This window comes from Castor canadensis, chromosome 10 (genome assembly GCF_047511655.1).
Source record: "Castor canadensis chromosome 10, mCasCan1.hap1v2, whole genome shotgun sequence".
NCBI classification, from domain to species: domain Eukaryota; kingdom Metazoa; phylum Chordata; class Mammalia; order Rodentia; family Castoridae; genus Castor; species Castor canadensis.
This window is the reverse complement of record NC_133395.1, coordinates 64,754,661-64,771,868: the sequence shown is the minus strand read 5'-3', so window position 1 is coordinate 64,771,868 and position 17,208 is coordinate 64,754,661. Positions and strand designations below refer to the sequence as shown.

Below are 17,208 nucleotides of genomic sequence, written 5' to 3'. Positions count from 1 at the left end.
GAGGGCGGAGTGGGTGGTAAGGAAGTGGGTGGGGGCAGGGGGGAGAAATGAACCAAGCCTTGTATGCACATATGAATAATAAAAGAAAAATGAAAAAAACAAAAACAAACATGTCCTTGGTGAAAGCTTTTTGATGAATGAATGGATGCAAATGAATCAATGGGTGCAAAATGGGAATGTTTTGTAAAAGAAGCAGCAAGGACAGTGCTATTGGGATGCTGGTAACGGCTTACAGTAATGAGAGTGACAGCTGTATAGTGAAGAGGTCAGGTAGCAGGTACTAGAGTTGCTACTGCATCAACAGCATGGTTGAATTAAATGCCAGACAAGTTTATATGCTAATTCAGAAAGGAGCTATTAATTCTTCCTGGGGTGTTGGGAAAGATTTAACTCACAGCTGCTATTTTTATAGTACATTTCTAATTTCTTGTAGGAGTGTGTTAATAGTAATAATTAACGTTTAGTGAACTCTCAGTATGCATAGGCATGGTTCTAAGCATTTGGCATGGATCAACTCATTTAATCTCTCCAACAATCCTGACAGGAAGTTTCTCTATTATCATTTCCATTTTACAGATGAGTTAAGGAGGCACGGAGAAATTGAAGTAATTTATCCATAGTCGCAGAGCTAAGAAATATAAGTGGTGGCTGGGTGTGGTGAGACACACCTGCTGTCCCAGCACTCAGGGAGGCTGAGGCAGGAGGATAGCAAGTTCAAGGCAAGCTTGGGTTGCACAGCCAGTTCCAGGCCAGCCTGGGCTACATAATGAGACCCTGTTTCAAAAAAAAACAAATGTTAGTGGTGAACTGGGAGTAGAACCCAGTTCATCTTGATGTCACAGCCAGCATTTTGAGCAGTTATGTACTGCATTTTCCTATTGCATCTGAAACTGTTCCAGCACCAGACAATGCCTTTTCTTACAGAGAGCAGCAGACTGTTTATTGTGATGGAGTATTGTGATGGAGGAGATCTCATGAAAAGGATCCACCGCCAACGGGGAGTGTTATTTAGTGAAAATCAGGTAAAAACACTAATTTTTAAAAAAACTTTAATATGTATGTGGGGGTATTAAATTTATAATGTCATACATAGTAGACTGTTTATAAGAAACATACTTTTGGTAGAGAAATTCAAGCCATAAAATACTAGATCACTATTCTTGGTAGATTTAGTCTAGAACATGCTTGCAATTAAACTGAAATAGAATCTGTCTTTGAGATTGACGTTTTCTTTCTTTGAGATGACGTAATCTCATGTAGAATGCCTCTGACATAATGACTTCATGTCTAAAATATGACATGTTTATAGTTTCACTCTTTTTTCTTTTACCATTGCACTCTGTTTTAAAATAGTTTCAGACATTGCTAGGTAGGATAAAACTTCTTAGCAATGCCTACTTAATTTCTCTGGTTCTTTCTGTTGTTGTTTGGAAACAAGTTCTCATTCTGTAACCCAGGCTGGCCTTGAGCTCATGATCCTCCACCCTTAACCTCCAGAGTGTTGGAATTACAGGTGTGGGCCACCATGGCCAGCAGTTTCATTCTTCTCCTTCTTCTTATCCCTCTTTTTCTTCCTCTCCCTCTCCTTCTTCTTTTCCTTTTGAGGTATTAATTGAATCTAAGACTCAAACATGCTAGGCAAGCACTCTAGCACAGAACTACATCTACAACCCTAGTTTCATTGGTTGTTATTAAGAATTGGGATGGGGAATGATTCAAGTGTTAGAGCACTTGCTTAGCCTGTGCAAGACCCCTAGCACCACGAAAAAAAAAGAGGGGCAGAAAAGTGACAAACAATGGCCTCAATTCCCATTTTCTCTTTGTACAAACACATTTTTTCTTTCATATGCCAAGCTTCCTTTGGAATCCTCTTGGGAGTTGTTCTTTAAAGGACACAGGTATGTGTGTGGAGAAGAAACCAAATTAGGGCCCGTGTGATTGATGGGTAAGGCAATTGCCTCAAGCAGCACACAGGAATGGCCCGCCATCTTTTTTTTTTTTGCTATTTATTTCTTTGTTCTATTTTAACATTGAAGAGTAGCACTCCTGTATAATCTCCTTCTGGAGTTAAGGCTGAATATTTTGAACGTATGAATAATTAAAGAATCAATATCTCTAACCTCTGTAAATTTAATCATGCATTCTTCCTATGCTCATTTACATTATGTATTAAATTTCATCCATATTTATAGAAACCCTCCTTTTTCTTATCTAGGTATTATTTTGCCACATTTTATAAAAATGCTTCTCATGACAAAATTTTGAATTACATTTCCTTTTGTTGAGAAAGGACTCAAATGACAACAGAATCTTAATGTCTGGAGTACAGCCTTTTTTCTATTATGCTCCTCTTCCTGTATAATTTGGCAGACAAAGAGTAAGTAAAATGTTATAGTAGTTTAAAAAAATCTCCAAAGAACACATTTTAATAAAGAGGCTCACAGCCAACTAAGACAAAATAAAAATCCTGACTAAGAAATAAAGTTAATATCCTCATTACCTCAACAAAGGAAAACAAAGTGGACTTTTTATTTTTTCAGTGCTGGGGTAGAATAATACAGTCTCCCATAAGCTGGGCAAGTACTCTCCTATCAGCTGTGTCCCCGCCCAAAACTGAGCTTTAAAAGTAAATATTTGTTGATTTTATATTAGCTATATATACAGATATTTTATTACAATTTTTAATAACTTCATAGATTCTCCACTTCTTTCTCTTTCTTTCCCTGTCCTTGACACCCATCCACTGAGAAGGAAAACTCAGCAGCACCAGTGTTATCTGGGGCCTCAAGAATAGGAGACAAGCTGTGTACTTGCACTTGGCAACCCAGTTGTTAAATAAGAAAATGAAAAGAAAATGAATGAATGGCCTCCTTTGCTTCTATCTGTGTTTTTCTGCATGTGAAATTCCCTTTGCCCAATGATATTTGAATTGCCTTTCTCTCTCTCTTTTCCTCCCCAGTCCCCCACCGGGGTTTGAATTCAGGGCCTCAAGCTTGCTTGAACCACTACCACAGTCCTTTTTGCATTGGTTATTTTTGCAATAGGGTCTCACTTTATGCCTGGGTTGATTGCCTTTCTGTGCCTCTATTTTTCTAGTTGTAAATGAAAATAATATAAGGTCCATCTATTAGCTTCATTCCTATAAATACACACACACACAACACATTATTTCTCTCTTTTTGATTGTTATCATGCAGACATTACCATGACTAGCAAACTATTCAGTAGTTTTGTTTTGTGTTTCCCTCAACAGATCCTGGGTTGGTTTGTACAGATTTCTCTAGGACTAAAACATATTCATGATAGGAAGATATTACACCGGGACATAAAAGCTCAGGTAACACCACAGAAAACAGACTCTGACAGAATGAGTCTTTTCTTTTCTTGAAATATCTTAAATAATATGACACTCTCTCCATTTTTAGAACATTTTTCTTAGCAAGAATGATACAGTTGCAAAGCTTGGGGACTTTGGCATAGCAAGAGTCCTAAATCAGTGAGTACTCACAAAATCATTTATTTTCTGTTCAAAAAAGGTAAAGTATGCATTTTGAAGTATCACAAATTAAGAAAGAAGATGAGCATGGTTGGTTGATGTGCTTCCTGTACAAGAATGAATATAGAATTTTTAAGCCTGTTGAAACACCTTAAGAAGGGGACTAAGGTAGAAAGGAGAAAAATAGAGATGAACCAATTTAGGTTATAATACATATATACATGAAATGTCACAATGAAACACCCTGTATAGCTATCTTAAACCAACAAAAATGCCATTTTTTTTTTTTTTTTACAAAAACAGGAAACAGGAAGGCAAAACAGGTCCTCCCTTAGGGGTGGGGACTCATGTGGTGGGAGAATATAAGTAAAAGGGATCAGAGGTGAATATGATGGAAATATTCTGTACACATGTATGTAAATGGAAAAATGAGACCTGTTGAAACTATTCGAGGAATGGGGGGAGGATAAAGGAGAATGATGGAGGAGGTGACTCCAACTATGATAAATTGTAAAAAATTCTTTAAATGTCACAGTGTACCTCAAGTAAGACAATAATAAAAAATTTAAAAATCCAGAAAAAATGAAGCTATCAAAAGCTTGGTTGTTCAAATAATTTTAGGTAACTTTGTATAAGAGCATTAAATAACTCAGAGAGCCATGATTAAAATCCCCAAGATAAATTGTGGCATGATAGATGTTGTATAGTGTGATAGAAATTTGTCAAACATAAGATGTGACTATAATATGCACGAAGTGAAAATTTACAAAAGCAGGCAGGTTTATTCTTGCTAGGAAATGTGCAACTGGTCAGGAAGACAATTTGGTAGTAATATATATTAAGAGATTTTAAAATGTCTTATTTCTGGAAATTTGTTCCAAGGGAATACTTGGAAAATTGAGTTGAGAAATGGTTCAATTTAATAAAACATGACAAAACTATGAATCTAAATACAATAGATTGTCACAAAACACAGTTTTGAAGACTTCTTAGTAACGTAAGTAAATACTTTGTTACACTAAGAAAATAGAATTCTGGATTATACTCTATGATCATAGCTATGTCAAAAACATGCATGGAAAAGAGACAGGGAAAGGAAATATATCAGAATTTTAATAATAGTCATTTTGGGGACTAAAACTCTGGGCAACTTTTTTTCATCTTTATTTTTTTCTTTTTTTTATTTGATGGTGCCTTGCATGTACTAGGCAAGTGCTCTACCACTGAGTTACACCGCCAGCCCTATTTCTTTAGGCATTTTAGAGCATGAGATTGCATTCCTTTGAGAATTGGGAAGAAAGGAGTCTTTCTCTATGGGAGAGAGTTTGTTGTTTTTAGACAGGGTCTCACTATGTAGTCCAGGCTGGCCTCAAACTTGATGTCCTCCTGCCTCAGTCTCCCAAATCCTGGGATTACAGGCATGCACTATGCCTGGCATATATCTGAGAAATGTTTATGGTATAACAATTGTATCTTTTTGTGGAGTTGTTTAGTCATAAAATGTGTCGTAGTTATTATTAGTGGTAGTTTTGTTGGGTCTGGAGACCTAATGCAGATGAATGAGTATCCAATCCCCCATGGAGAGCACTGTGATTCCTGCATCCTGAGAGTTGTAAACCTGCATTCCTGCATCCACAGGGCTGATGAGCAAAATGCTCTCCAGATTGTCTCCCTCTGCCCCCCAATAAGGGCAAAACAAACCAGTTCACCTACGAAAGCCCGGGAACGCACAGCCAATGAGGAGAGCTCACCTAACCCTTACCCAAACCCAGAGTTAAACGTCCATAAAAGCCCCAGTCTTCATCTGAGCAGAGAGCTGCTGGTTTCTGGGCTCCACTGCACTGCTGTAGTTGTAGCCTTTCCTTTCTCTCTAATAAATCCTACTTGTATATGGACTTTGGCTCACAAGTCAGTCAGCTGCCTCACAAGCCAGGTCTCTGGCTTGTGAAGGCAAGGACCCTCGACCCCGGCCTGCAACACTTCCAACCAGCATGTAACAGTTTGTAGTGCTGGGATCTAACCCAGTGCTTGTAAATGTTAGGTATTTGCTCTACCATTGAGCCCCATCCCCAGCCCCAGGGTATGCTTTTTTAATTATACATATATTTTAATGTGTAAATTTTGAGGGATAGTATAAAGTCAAAATCTACTGATTTTATCAGTGTGCAATGCCTTGCTTTCTTCTAATATATGCATAAAGTAGGTTTTGTTATCATTTACATTTTTCATGCATATTCATGTCTTATGCCTTTCTTACTCCAATAATAAGCCATAATATTTTGTTATTTAATATAATTTACTAGTTCCATGGAATTTGCTCGAACTTGTGTTGGAACACCTTATTACCTGTCCCCGGAGATCTGTCAGAATAAGCCATACAACAACAAAACGTGAGTTGCTGACTATTGATTTTGAAAATGTCATCAGTAAAATCTGATGAGTGATACTGAATTAAGACTCCAGAAACTGAAGTCCTAATCTCTTCTGTACTTTTGTAGTTCCATTTTCTCTGTTTATGAAATGGAAACCCCAGTCACCATTTGTGACCAGTGCCCCCTGAAGGTTTTGAACTTACTTAGAGCAGAGCCGTTTCTCTTCATTTGATACAAGTGATAAAGAATAACATTGAAAAGGGCAGTCACTGTGATGTCTATCTTTGTGTTTTATTTTCAGAGTGTGTGTCTGTGTGTGTGTGTGGTGCTAGAGATCCAACTCAGAACCTCATTCATGCAAAGCATGAGATCTGCCTCTAAGGTGCATCCTCAGCCTTATTTTATTTTTACTCATCCTGTTTTGTGGAATGAAATGTTATCCTATTCTATGATCAAAACTAAATCTAAGGGCTGGGCATGGTGGCTCATGTCTATAATCCCAGACAGATTACTCAGGAGGCAGAGGCAGGAAGATCTTTCGCCTAGGCAAAAGTTAGTGAGGGCCTATCTGAAAAACATGCTAAAAACAAAAGAACTAGGGACATGGCTCAAGGCACGAGGCCCTGAATTCAATCCCCAGTACCAACAACAAAGGGAGGAAGGAAGGAAGGAGGGAGGGAGGGAAGGAAGGGAGATCCTATTGAGATCTTTAAACCGAATTGTAACTTTGTCTTTTGCCTATATATATATATATATATATATATATATAGTAATAAGAGACAAAGTTTCTTAGTTTCTACCTCCAGGTAAGAGAAAGAAAAAAATTTTATTTTTCAAAGCTGACTGCCAGTGGACAAGTTGAACTAGAAGGCTAGGTTCCCTCCAGGAGTTAATTACTCATTGCTTGGGATAGCATCTGTGGGCTATCCCACAGATGGTAGAGACATTTGTGTGTGCTTGTTTGGTGCTGGGAGTTGAACCCAAGGCCCTTCTTTCCCACACTCTGCCACTGAGCTGCACCACCAGCCACTCATTTTTGGAGACATCTCCTAGCCCTGGGCATTTGGCCTCAGATTGGTTTTGGGTCATGCAGTGACTTAGGCCAGAAAGTGCTGGAGGGAGGACAGACCATCGAGAGGGCCACGGGCTCTGGGTCAGCAGCATTGTTTTTCCCTCGCAATGCTTTTAAGAATTTGAATCCACATTTAAATCTTTAAAGACTTTAAAACATGCAGATTTGGTGCTTGAGAATTGGAATGATCAGCTGTGGAGCCTTGGGTCAGTTAGACCAGCAAACTACCCAGTGGTTCTCCTTAGTACAGTCCTCACATACAGAGGTGGAACCAGGTACAAATGGCCCCCACCAAGCCCCAAGGTGGCTGTAGACATGTGACTTCACTATACCAGCCCCAGAGGGAGCTCTGACAACAGAAGTTTAGGGCCTGTGGAAGACCTAGGAAACAAAATTCATCTAGTGAGAAATGGATGGGCACCGAGTTTCTAGAAACTCTAGAAAGCAGCTCAGATTTGTTGCTACCAATTCACTCTCTACTGTACTCAATCTTCTTCTGTAAGTCTCTCTCCCTGTGTCTCTGTCTCTCTCTCTGTCTCTCTCTCTCTCTCTCACACACACACACACACACACACACACACACACACACAGTGTTGCCAACTAGTGGAGTCTCTTGTCTCTTTCTTCCTCCCTCCCTTCCATCCTTCCTTCCATTAGAAATATCATGTGCTGCCACATTCACAAATCACACACACACTTGAAAGTTGATGGACAAAGCAAAATTTACTTCTGCAGAAAGGTGTGTGTACCTCTTACCTAAGTCAGGCAAACCAGCACACACTGAGCAGGAAGTCCGCTCAGTTTTTTTCTCTCATGCACATCTGCCCCTCACCCTGATGGATGGGTTTAGGTTCACAATCGTCACGAGTGGCTAAGATTGAGGTTTGGAGGGGGCACAGGGGAAGAGCAAACATGATTGGAGAGCATGGACAGAAACTTAATTTGGTTGGTGTACTCAAAGACAAGGAGGTGACCCATAAGGCAGGAATTCTAAGATTCTGGGGAAACTGGGCTTGAAATGACTGACTTGAAATGGCAGCACCAAGTATATAATTAACCATGGGCCAGGGGGACCTTGAAGCAGAGATTCCTTTGATAATGATTATCTTAAAACTAGCAGTTGGAGTTTTAGGACATCCAATGACAAACAATTCTCTGCTTAAAGGCAGAAATTTTACAGCCAGGGGACATGCCACCAACCACATAGACAACTGGGGAAATTAGCTAATATCCACACAATGACAGACATATTCCATAGCGTGATACTGCGGGGAAAGGGGGTTAAAACCAGGACCCTGAGATTAAGAATCTCATGCTCTACTGATTGAACTAGCTCTTTGACCGAAAAGATCTGATTTAGTTGATTCTTACCCTTCCTTCCTTCCTTCCTTCCTTCCTTCCTTCCTTCCTTCCTTCCTTCCTTCCTTCCTTCCTTCCTTCCTTCCTTTCTTCCTTCCTTCCATTTGATGTTTTGAGAACAGGGTCTTGCTACCTAGGTATTTATTTATTTTAAGAAGGAAAAAGAACACACAAAATTATTATGTGCGTAAGGTTTGGGCCTATTAGTCTCCCCTCCCACCTGTGTCTCTTTCTTTCTGTGTGTCTCACTCTCTCTGTGTGTTGTGTCTCTCTCTGTCTCTGTGTGTGTGTGTGTGTGTGTGTGTGTGTGTGTGTGTGTGTGTGTGTGTGTGTGTGTGTTGGGGATGAAATCCAGGGCCTCTGGAATGATAAGTATGTCCTCTACCACTGAGACACCAGCCAGCTCTACTTCTCTAAAGATCTCTTCAACATCTTAGATTTCTTTATGTTCTATAAAATAGCTCCTTCTTATACCAATCAATATTTATGTATATCAGTATTTACTAAAAGGAGCTCAGGGTGTAACTCAGTGGTAAAACTTGCCTGGAATACACAAGGTCCTATGTTGATTCCCCAGCACCACCACTGAAAAGGTAAGTCTGTAAAGAGCAAAGTTGTAGATATATGCTGTAAGTACATGTTTAATTTCAGATGTTTATTGGGAGCCAGCTACTGTATTCATCACTAAATATTACTTTGGTTCTGTCAAGAGCCTTGAGTAGAATATCAACCTTTGAAAGTCAATCACAATTTATCTGTATACACAATGGAGTATTATTCAGTCATAAAGAAGAATGAAAGTTGTAGGAAAATAGATGGAACTAAAGATTATCATGTTGAGTGAAATAAGCCAAGCTCAGAAGACAAATAGTACATGTTTTCTTTCATCTGCAGAATCTAGACATGAAAAGAAATACTATGACAAGAATGTAAAAGGGGTACTCTCTGCAGGGAGAAACCAGCGAGAGAGGAGAGAAGGAAAGGATGAGTGGTGGGAGGTGACTATGATTGAAACACATTACATGAATGTAAGAAGACAGCATAATGAGAACCACCAAAAACTGTAAATAAGAGGGGTAGGGATAAGAAAAATACCAGAAGGAATGAATTTGATCGAAGTATATTATACACACATGTGGAAATATCACAGCAAAGTCCCTTTGTACAGTTGACAAATGCTAATGTAGAAAAGAAAAGAAAGCCATCCACATTTTGAATCACAGCAAATCCAAGTTGGAGTCTTTCCCAAAATTCCATCAGACACACATTTTCTTTTTTTTTTTTTTTAAATCCTTTTTTTTTATCGTATGTACATACAATGTTTGGGTCATTTCTCCCCCCTTCCCCCACCCCCTCCCTTAACCACCCTGCCCCCTCCCTCTCCCCCCCTACCCCTTCGCTACCAGGCAGAAACTATTTTGCCCTTATCTCTAATTTTGTTGAAGAGAGAGTATAAGAATAGGAAGGAACAAGGGTTTTTGATGACAGTTGAGATAAGGATAGCTATACAGGGAGTTGACTCGCATCTCTTTCCTGTACATGTGTGTTACCTTCTAGGTTAATTCTTCTCAAACTGACCTTTTCTCTAGTTCCTGGTCCCCTTCTTTTATTGGCCTCTGTCACTTTAAAGTATCTGCTTTAGTTTCTCTGTGTTGACGGCAACAAATGCTATCTAGTTTTTTGGGAGACACATATTTTCTGAGCCATTGGATTGAAGCAATGTTTGTAGCTTTGTCTGCTAAGATTCTGACAACCTGTTTGACTTCTTACCTTAGAACTGATGGGGTATCTGGAAGCATTTGTAAGTGCTGAGCAGCCTATGTGAAGTAAAGCTACATTGTGAGGGCAAAAGCTTTTACTAAAAGTAAAGCAAACATGGACATTTGCTTGTCACTTAAACTCTTCTCTTCCCTAGGGATATTTGGTCTCTGGGCTGCGTCTTATATGAGCTTTGCACACTCAAGCATCCTGTAAGTATGTTGATCATCAACTTAATATTGAATTATTGAGACTTTATATGTGAAATTAACTTCTTAGAGAAAAAGCTTAATGTTTGGTTTTATGGGATTGTTAAAAACTGTAAAAAGTAGCCAGGCATGGTGGTGGTCCCAGCTACTCAGGAAGTTGAGGCAGGAGGATTCCTTGGGCCCAGGAGTTTGAGGCCAACTGGACAACATAGAGAGACATCTGTTTTGACATAGGAAGATGTCCAAGTAATATTATAAAGTAGAAAGTCTAAGCTGGAGAATAGTAAGTATATCATGTTTCCATTAAAAATGAATTGTACACTCACATATTCGGCAATGATGAAGGTACATGGGTCAGAGTCTGTAGGAAATCAGGCACAAGCTTCTAAGAGTTTTTCCAGTGGTCACATACGAGTGTCACACAGGATGTGCTGTTTCCTCCAGCAACAAGCTATGATGAGTGTGAAGTGTTATCTGCAAGGGAAATTCACTAGGTACCAAAATCCATTTTTTTGAAGTACTGGGATTTGAACTCAGGACCTCACGCTTGCTAGGCTCTACCACTTCAGGCACTCCACCAGCCCTATTTTGTGTTGGCTATTTTTCAGATAGGGTCTCTTGAACTATTTGCCTAGGGCTGGCTTCGAACTTTGCTTCCTGAGTAGCTAGGATTACAGATGTGAGCCAGTGGCACCCGGCACACCCATGGTTTTATTGGGAAATTGCTTACACAGGTGCCATCTGTCTGGTATACACCAAACCTCTAGACTCCCAGAAGGAAACCAAGTGTTCAACAGAAACCATATTGTTTGCACAAATACATTAGGCAAAGAGAGCCACTCTTAACATTTAAGGGATAGAACTGGGTCAAATTGAAAGCCCCATACATCAGCCAAGGGCCAACATTATCACCAGGTCTATGTAAGGATAGCCTGCCTACCAACACCTTTCTATGCAGCTTTGCCATTATTATTATTATTATTATTATTATTATTATTATTATTTTGGTGGGACTAGGGTTTGAATTCAGGGCTTCACTTTTGTGAAGCAGTTGCTCTACCACTTGAGCCACACCTCCAGTCTATTCTGCTCTGGAGATGGGGTCTTGGGAACTACTTGCTGCGATCCTCCAAGCTCAGCCCCCCAAGTAGCTAGGATCACAGGTGGGAGCCCCTGGTGCCAGCTCTTATTATTATCATCTAAGGTTGCACCAAAACCTGTGCTTTTATTGCCAAACCAAGATGTTGAACATTACTGTGATGTCTAATAACTGTTGCCTTCATAGGTGGAAGATTTTCTAGTTTAAGAGAAATTTTTGAGGAAATGTTTATATTGCATTAAGTTTTAAAAAGCATGAAGTGAAATTTCTTATCGGTATGCCTTTAACTCTGTAAAATAAACATTTTTGAAAAGACTGGAAAGAAATATACCTCTGGGTGGTGGAATATATTTTTCTGCGTATAATTTCCTATATCTTCCAATTTTTAAATGTGTAAATATGATTTTGGTAATAATCAAATTAAAATTAAAGAAAACATTTTTAGTTTAAAAAGTTAAAACTAGAGACTGAAGGTGTAGTTCAGTGTTAGAACTAAACAAATTAAAACTGAAAAGTTTATCTCAAATAACACGGCATAACTTTGAGTAACCGCCTATCTACTTATGAGAGACTGGTTGATGACAGCTGTATGGTGTAAGCAAATCCTAGTGCTTCTAACTGCAGCTTATTTATTTTTACATTTTTTTATTTTGTTGGTTCGCTGTTGGTCTGTAACTGCAGCTTAAAAAACGTGCTCAGACTTGTGCTGTAGCTCAGGGTTAAGACATTAGCCTAACGCTCAAGGTCCTGGCTTGATCCCCAACACTGCAAAACAAGCAAACAAATAAATATTGTTTTTACTTCATGGAATATTTACTACTTTAATCCTGGTACTTAATGTGTCTCTCAGGTAGTGTCATTATTCTTGTCCTTTCAGTTTGAGGCTAACAGCTTACACCACCTGGTTCTGAAGATTTGTCAAGCACATTTTGCCCCCATATCACCAAGGTTTTCTCATGATTTACGGTCCTTGGTGCCTCAGCTCTTTAAAGTATCTCCTCGAGACCGACCGTCTATTAATTCCATTCTGAAAAGACCCTTCATAGAGAATCTTACTGCCAAATACTTGACTCCCGAGGTGAGTTCTGAGGTGACTCTGTTTTGGCAGAGATTTAGGTTGGCAGGTCCTTGACACTTGTGTTTGGTTTTAGGTTATTCGTGAAGAATTCAGTCACAGGCTCATATGCAGACCAAGATTCTTAGCCTCTCGACCTGCAAGGAAGGAGACCCAGGGTAAGAACAATTTAAACATGCCATCAAAGGGCATCCACGGGGACTGAGGTGTAGCTCTGTGGTAGAGCACTTGCCTAGCATGTATAATGCCCTGGGTTCAATCCCCAGCACAGAAGGAAGGAAGGAAGGAAGGAAGGAAGGCAAGCTGGCTCACTCGTAAAACATGATCCTTGGGTTTTCGTGCCATTATGTGAGCTGTGCCTCCATCAACTCTTATTGCAAAGTTAGCACATTAACTGACATAAAAAAGGAGAAAGTATTTATTACATGTGTCCACGCAGTGGACAATGTTGACGGCTGGCAACATTGGTGGGAAATTCCACTAGATATATTGAACATGGACATTTAGAAACACAAATTGTATAAACAGGAGAGAAGTCATCTGCTCACCTGGTGACTAGTGGGTGCCTGAGAAGTTGTGTGTCTAGTCCAGGAGTGACCCCAGGGAACTCAGCTCCTTTCTTCTCATTAGTCAGGAAACCTTCACAAAGCTCAACTTGTAGAGATGCTTAAAGAGGCTAAATCAAAGCTTATGTTTTGTAAGGGGAAAGCATAGAGTTGGAGAAGGTTCAGACACGAGATGATGAGAGGAGGCTTCTTTTTGAAATAGAAAGGATGAACTGGTGAGTAAGAATTCTCTTGCAAAGGCCCATTGGAGCTGAAGTTAGGATCTTAGAACTAATTGAAAACACTGTAAGGACCATTGATCCAGAAAAAGCAGGTGATATTTTATGGGAATGATAAGTCTGGAGAACAGTTAGTCATGGGATCAAGAATCCACAGAGGCATGAAGTGTGGAGTGTGGGGGCAGGGGTGCACATTAAAGAAGAGAAGCGAATTCAATCAGTGTTGCTGTAGTCACAGTAGTGGGACTTAGCCAGAACCAAATGTCTGGACTTACAGGAGCAGAAGTGGAAAATTTCTCCAAGGAATCTGTGATAGGGAGCCATCATCCACTGTAGTAGAGAAACTAAAATTCAGGAAGGTTAGGGAAAATGAGGAACCTCTTTGCCAAGTTTAGTTTGATTTGACATTGCTGTATATCAGTCTGGATTGAGAAAGTTTAGAAAGTAAGTAAGTAGAGAATGAAAGAAAGTGCATTGTTCACATTTCTGGGAGAGGAAAGATTGGAAAATAAGAACAAATATTGATGGAGACAAACATCTTAGAAGACATACTTATATATTTAAACAACAATAGACAAGAATGGTACAGCTTAGCAACCCAAGCTCCTAACTGTGTTTCATTACTTTTATCATTCTCTCAAGCATTTTTATTTTATTTCTGTAAATGTTGACATTAATTCCTCATTTAAAAAATACTGTGCTATTTACTGCTAGAAATACATATTTCTTTACATAAAGGAACTCTGGAGAAATGGTTTTCTCTATTCAAAGAATATGCATCATTATATTTCACCAGCACTTCTCTTACTGTGAGTAAAGTAGCTCAGTGTGAATGAAATGCAGCTTATGTTTATACTCTTGCAAGTGTCAGTATTAAAGGTGTTGAGACTTTTTTAAACTGAAGTTGTTTTATTTTGGTTAAACAAGATTCTAAAATACAGAAAGTGAGATTCCAGGGAAAGTGCCCACCAAGATCAAGGATATCAGTGCCAATTAAAAGAAAGGAAGTATTACATAGAAACGAATGGAGACCACCATCTGGACGCCAGAAGCCCTTACGTGTAAGTCAAAACCCTCCCTCTGGTTCTTCAGCCATGTGTAATGACACCCCCGGCTGCACATGTTGATGTGCAAGCTAATTACTACACATGAATTAATTTGAAGGTCACCAGTTTTGTAATGATAGTAAAATCATTCTGTAGTAAGCATTAGAGTGTACTTTGTATGACACTTCATTCTAGTGACACCTCATTTAAAAAAAAAAACAACCAATGAATGCTCTTATAATTATGCATTAGTTTTCTTTTTATAACTGAAAATTTTCACTGGGTGCATGGCTCCAGTGGTAGAGACCTGGCAAGTCCAAGGTCCTGAGTTCAAACACTAGTACCAACAAAAGAAAAACAAATCATTGCAGCTTAATCACCCACCCTAAAATGAAATGTGCCATATATACTGACATCCCCTAGAACACATATGACTTGATTTAATAATATATTGAATGGAGCTAGTGGAGTGGCTGAAGTAGTAAAATGCCTGCCTGCCTAGCAAGTGTGAAGTCCTGAGTTCAATCCCTAGTATCACAAAAAATAAATAAATAAAAAGTATTGAATATATAGTTGAAAATTTTCTGATTTCTTTGTCTAAAAAAGGTTTTCCTATATAGGACAGGTGAGTAGCACAGCCCCAGTAAACACTGTACTTCACTGGGTGTGGTGGTGCCCACCTGTAATCCTAGTACTTGGGAAGCTGAGGCAGGAGGATTGAGAATCTGAAGCAAGCCTGGGCTACAGAGCAAGACCCTTCTTCAAACAAGCAAAGCAAAACAAAAAGAAAAAATGTTCATTTCATGTAAATTATTACTTATGTCATATAATGACATATTATGTATAATTGAAAAGTTTTATTACGAAGTAATTAACTGTTTGGAATTCCTTATGCTTAGGTATTTGAGTCCATTTCAACAGGGTGATGAATTGTTCAGTCATGAGTGAAATGCTTCTGGCATATAAATGATACATTGGCCACTGCTTTGTGCTTGTGTGTGGTGCTGGGATTAAACCCAGGGCCTCTCATATGCCAGGCAGGTGCTGTACTGCTGAGCCATAGCCACAGCCCCAAAGAATTGTACTTTTAAAAAAGGCTCGTGGTATAATTAGAGGACCGTTTGGAAGTATGTTTTCTAAATGTTTACTTGATATACAGACATTTTAGAAAGTGTGCTGATATATAAACAATTTTTTAAAACATTGGCTAAATTATTGCCCCTCATTTGATAAAATATGGATTAACAAATAAGTATGTGGTAATTCAGAGTACTCTGTATCAAGCCTGTAAGAGAAAAAAAACCCAAAAGATTTGAGGGTGGATTGTGCTAGAAGAATATCTTTTCTAATCATTTGAACAACTGTTGATGCAGTGAAATAAATGGATCTGTACAGGAACCACCTTGGATGATCCCATCCCTAACTGGGATTTTGGAGAAAATCCTAAAGAAGCCGTTTGAGAAGTGGGGAGGAGGATCAGGGATTAATGGAACATAACAGAGGGGGTGAGCTTGTTCAAAGCACACTGTACACATGCATGGAATCATCAAAATGAAACCTCCTTGTACTATTATGTATGCTAATAAAAATACTTTTTTAAAAAATGTGTTCATTCTGGGTTATATGCAGGTGAATTTGTAAAATGAAGAGAACAACATCCCCTTTGAAAGATTTTAAAAATAAGCCATCCCAGCATTCAGGAGGTTGAGTGAGAAAGACTATGAGTTCAAGGCCAGCCTGGGCTACAGAGTGACCCTGTCTCAAAAAAATTTTTAAGTAAACACATAGTTTATGTCTAGACTAATATATTAAATATTATACATTTACCTTAATATTTCAATAGAATGATATGAAAGTATCTCAATCTAACGTGTGTATTTGAGCCATAAAGTATCAAAAAGAACAGAGAGTGTAGCGTGTTACTTCTTTCCACTGAGGACATTTCAGTTTTAATCATTTATTTGGTTATTCATATTCCCAACGAACAGGTCACGGGTCTTTCCAGCAGTGTGGAAAGGTTTTTTGTTTTCTCTTTTATTAACAATGGTTAAGTAGGTAGAGCTGTCACCCTTCCTGTTACATTGAGGATACCTTGCTCGTTAGCACAAGGTCTCGATGGCTCTGGTTTTGTTGACCTGGTCTGGTCTGATTCCTGTCTTCTAGCCCACTGGCCTCTGATCAGTGATTGGGACGAGTGGAGAAGAGTAGTTTGGGGGTGGTAATATGCCCTGCCCAGCTGATGTTTTCTGGCGGGGACTGACTCTTGGTAACTCAGAGTCTTTTCTTGAAGTCATGACACCATTTCACAATTACTCAATTTATAGCCAGAAACTACAGAGGCTGGCTGTGTGTGTCCATGCACTGGGAAGGTAGAAGCACAAGGATTAGTTAGGAGATTGGGAGCAGTCTGGGCTACATAGTGAGTTCAAGGCGAGACTGGGCTAGATAGTGAGACCCTGTCTCAAAAAAGCAAGGAGAGAGAGAGAGAGAGGAAGAGAGAGAGAGAAAGAGAAGGGGAGGGGAGGGGAGGGGAGGAGGGGAGGGGAGGGAGAAGAGAAGAAAAAGAGATTAAAAAATTTTAAATCCCCAAATTTGGACTTGCATAATAGCATTTATTTTCCTGTAAGGTACAGTAGGGTATAAATAAGTTTACGAAAAATAGAGAATAGTTTCAGATCTTAGAGGCATAGTAGCTAGCTATATATTTTTCACACAATAGCCATGAAACATACGTGATTAATATCCACACCTGGCAAAATTATAAATTACCACACTACAGTTACTTAGACTTAAAGGTCTTTTCACCTCTAAGATTTGTGGACTCTGAGATTACTTTACTCTGAAAACATGTTTACAGTAAAAACTACAAAATTACATTTACAATGCCTTGCCTTAGCTGTGGTGGTTATCAATTATAGATCTATATTATACATTTGAA

At 39.1% G+C, this 17,208-nt stretch overlaps 1 protein-coding gene across 5 annotated transcripts in view; it reads left to right on the top strand.

Moving 5' to 3' along the window:
• The window catches only part of Nek5 (NIMA related kinase 5), a 79,918-nt gene that overhangs the window by 18,370 nt on the left and 44,340 nt on the right, over positions 1-17,208 (top strand). For all 5 annotated transcript variants that reach the window (XM_074043464.1, XM_074043463.1, XM_074043465.1 and 2 more), the window contains 8 exons: positions 925-1,022; positions 3,254-3,337; positions 3,426-3,496; positions 5,800-5,886; positions 10,215-10,269; positions 12,243-12,443; positions 12,517-12,598; positions 14,152-14,285. In XM_074043464.1, the coding sequence (XP_073899565.1) occupies positions 925-1,022; positions 3,254-3,337; positions 3,426-3,496; positions 5,800-5,886; positions 10,215-10,269; positions 12,243-12,443; positions 12,517-12,598; positions 14,152-14,285 (812 nt within the window). The remainder of the gene's footprint in view (positions 1-924; positions 1,023-3,253; positions 3,338-3,425; positions 3,497-5,799; positions 5,887-10,214; positions 10,270-12,242; positions 12,444-12,516; positions 12,599-14,151; positions 14,286-17,208) is intronic.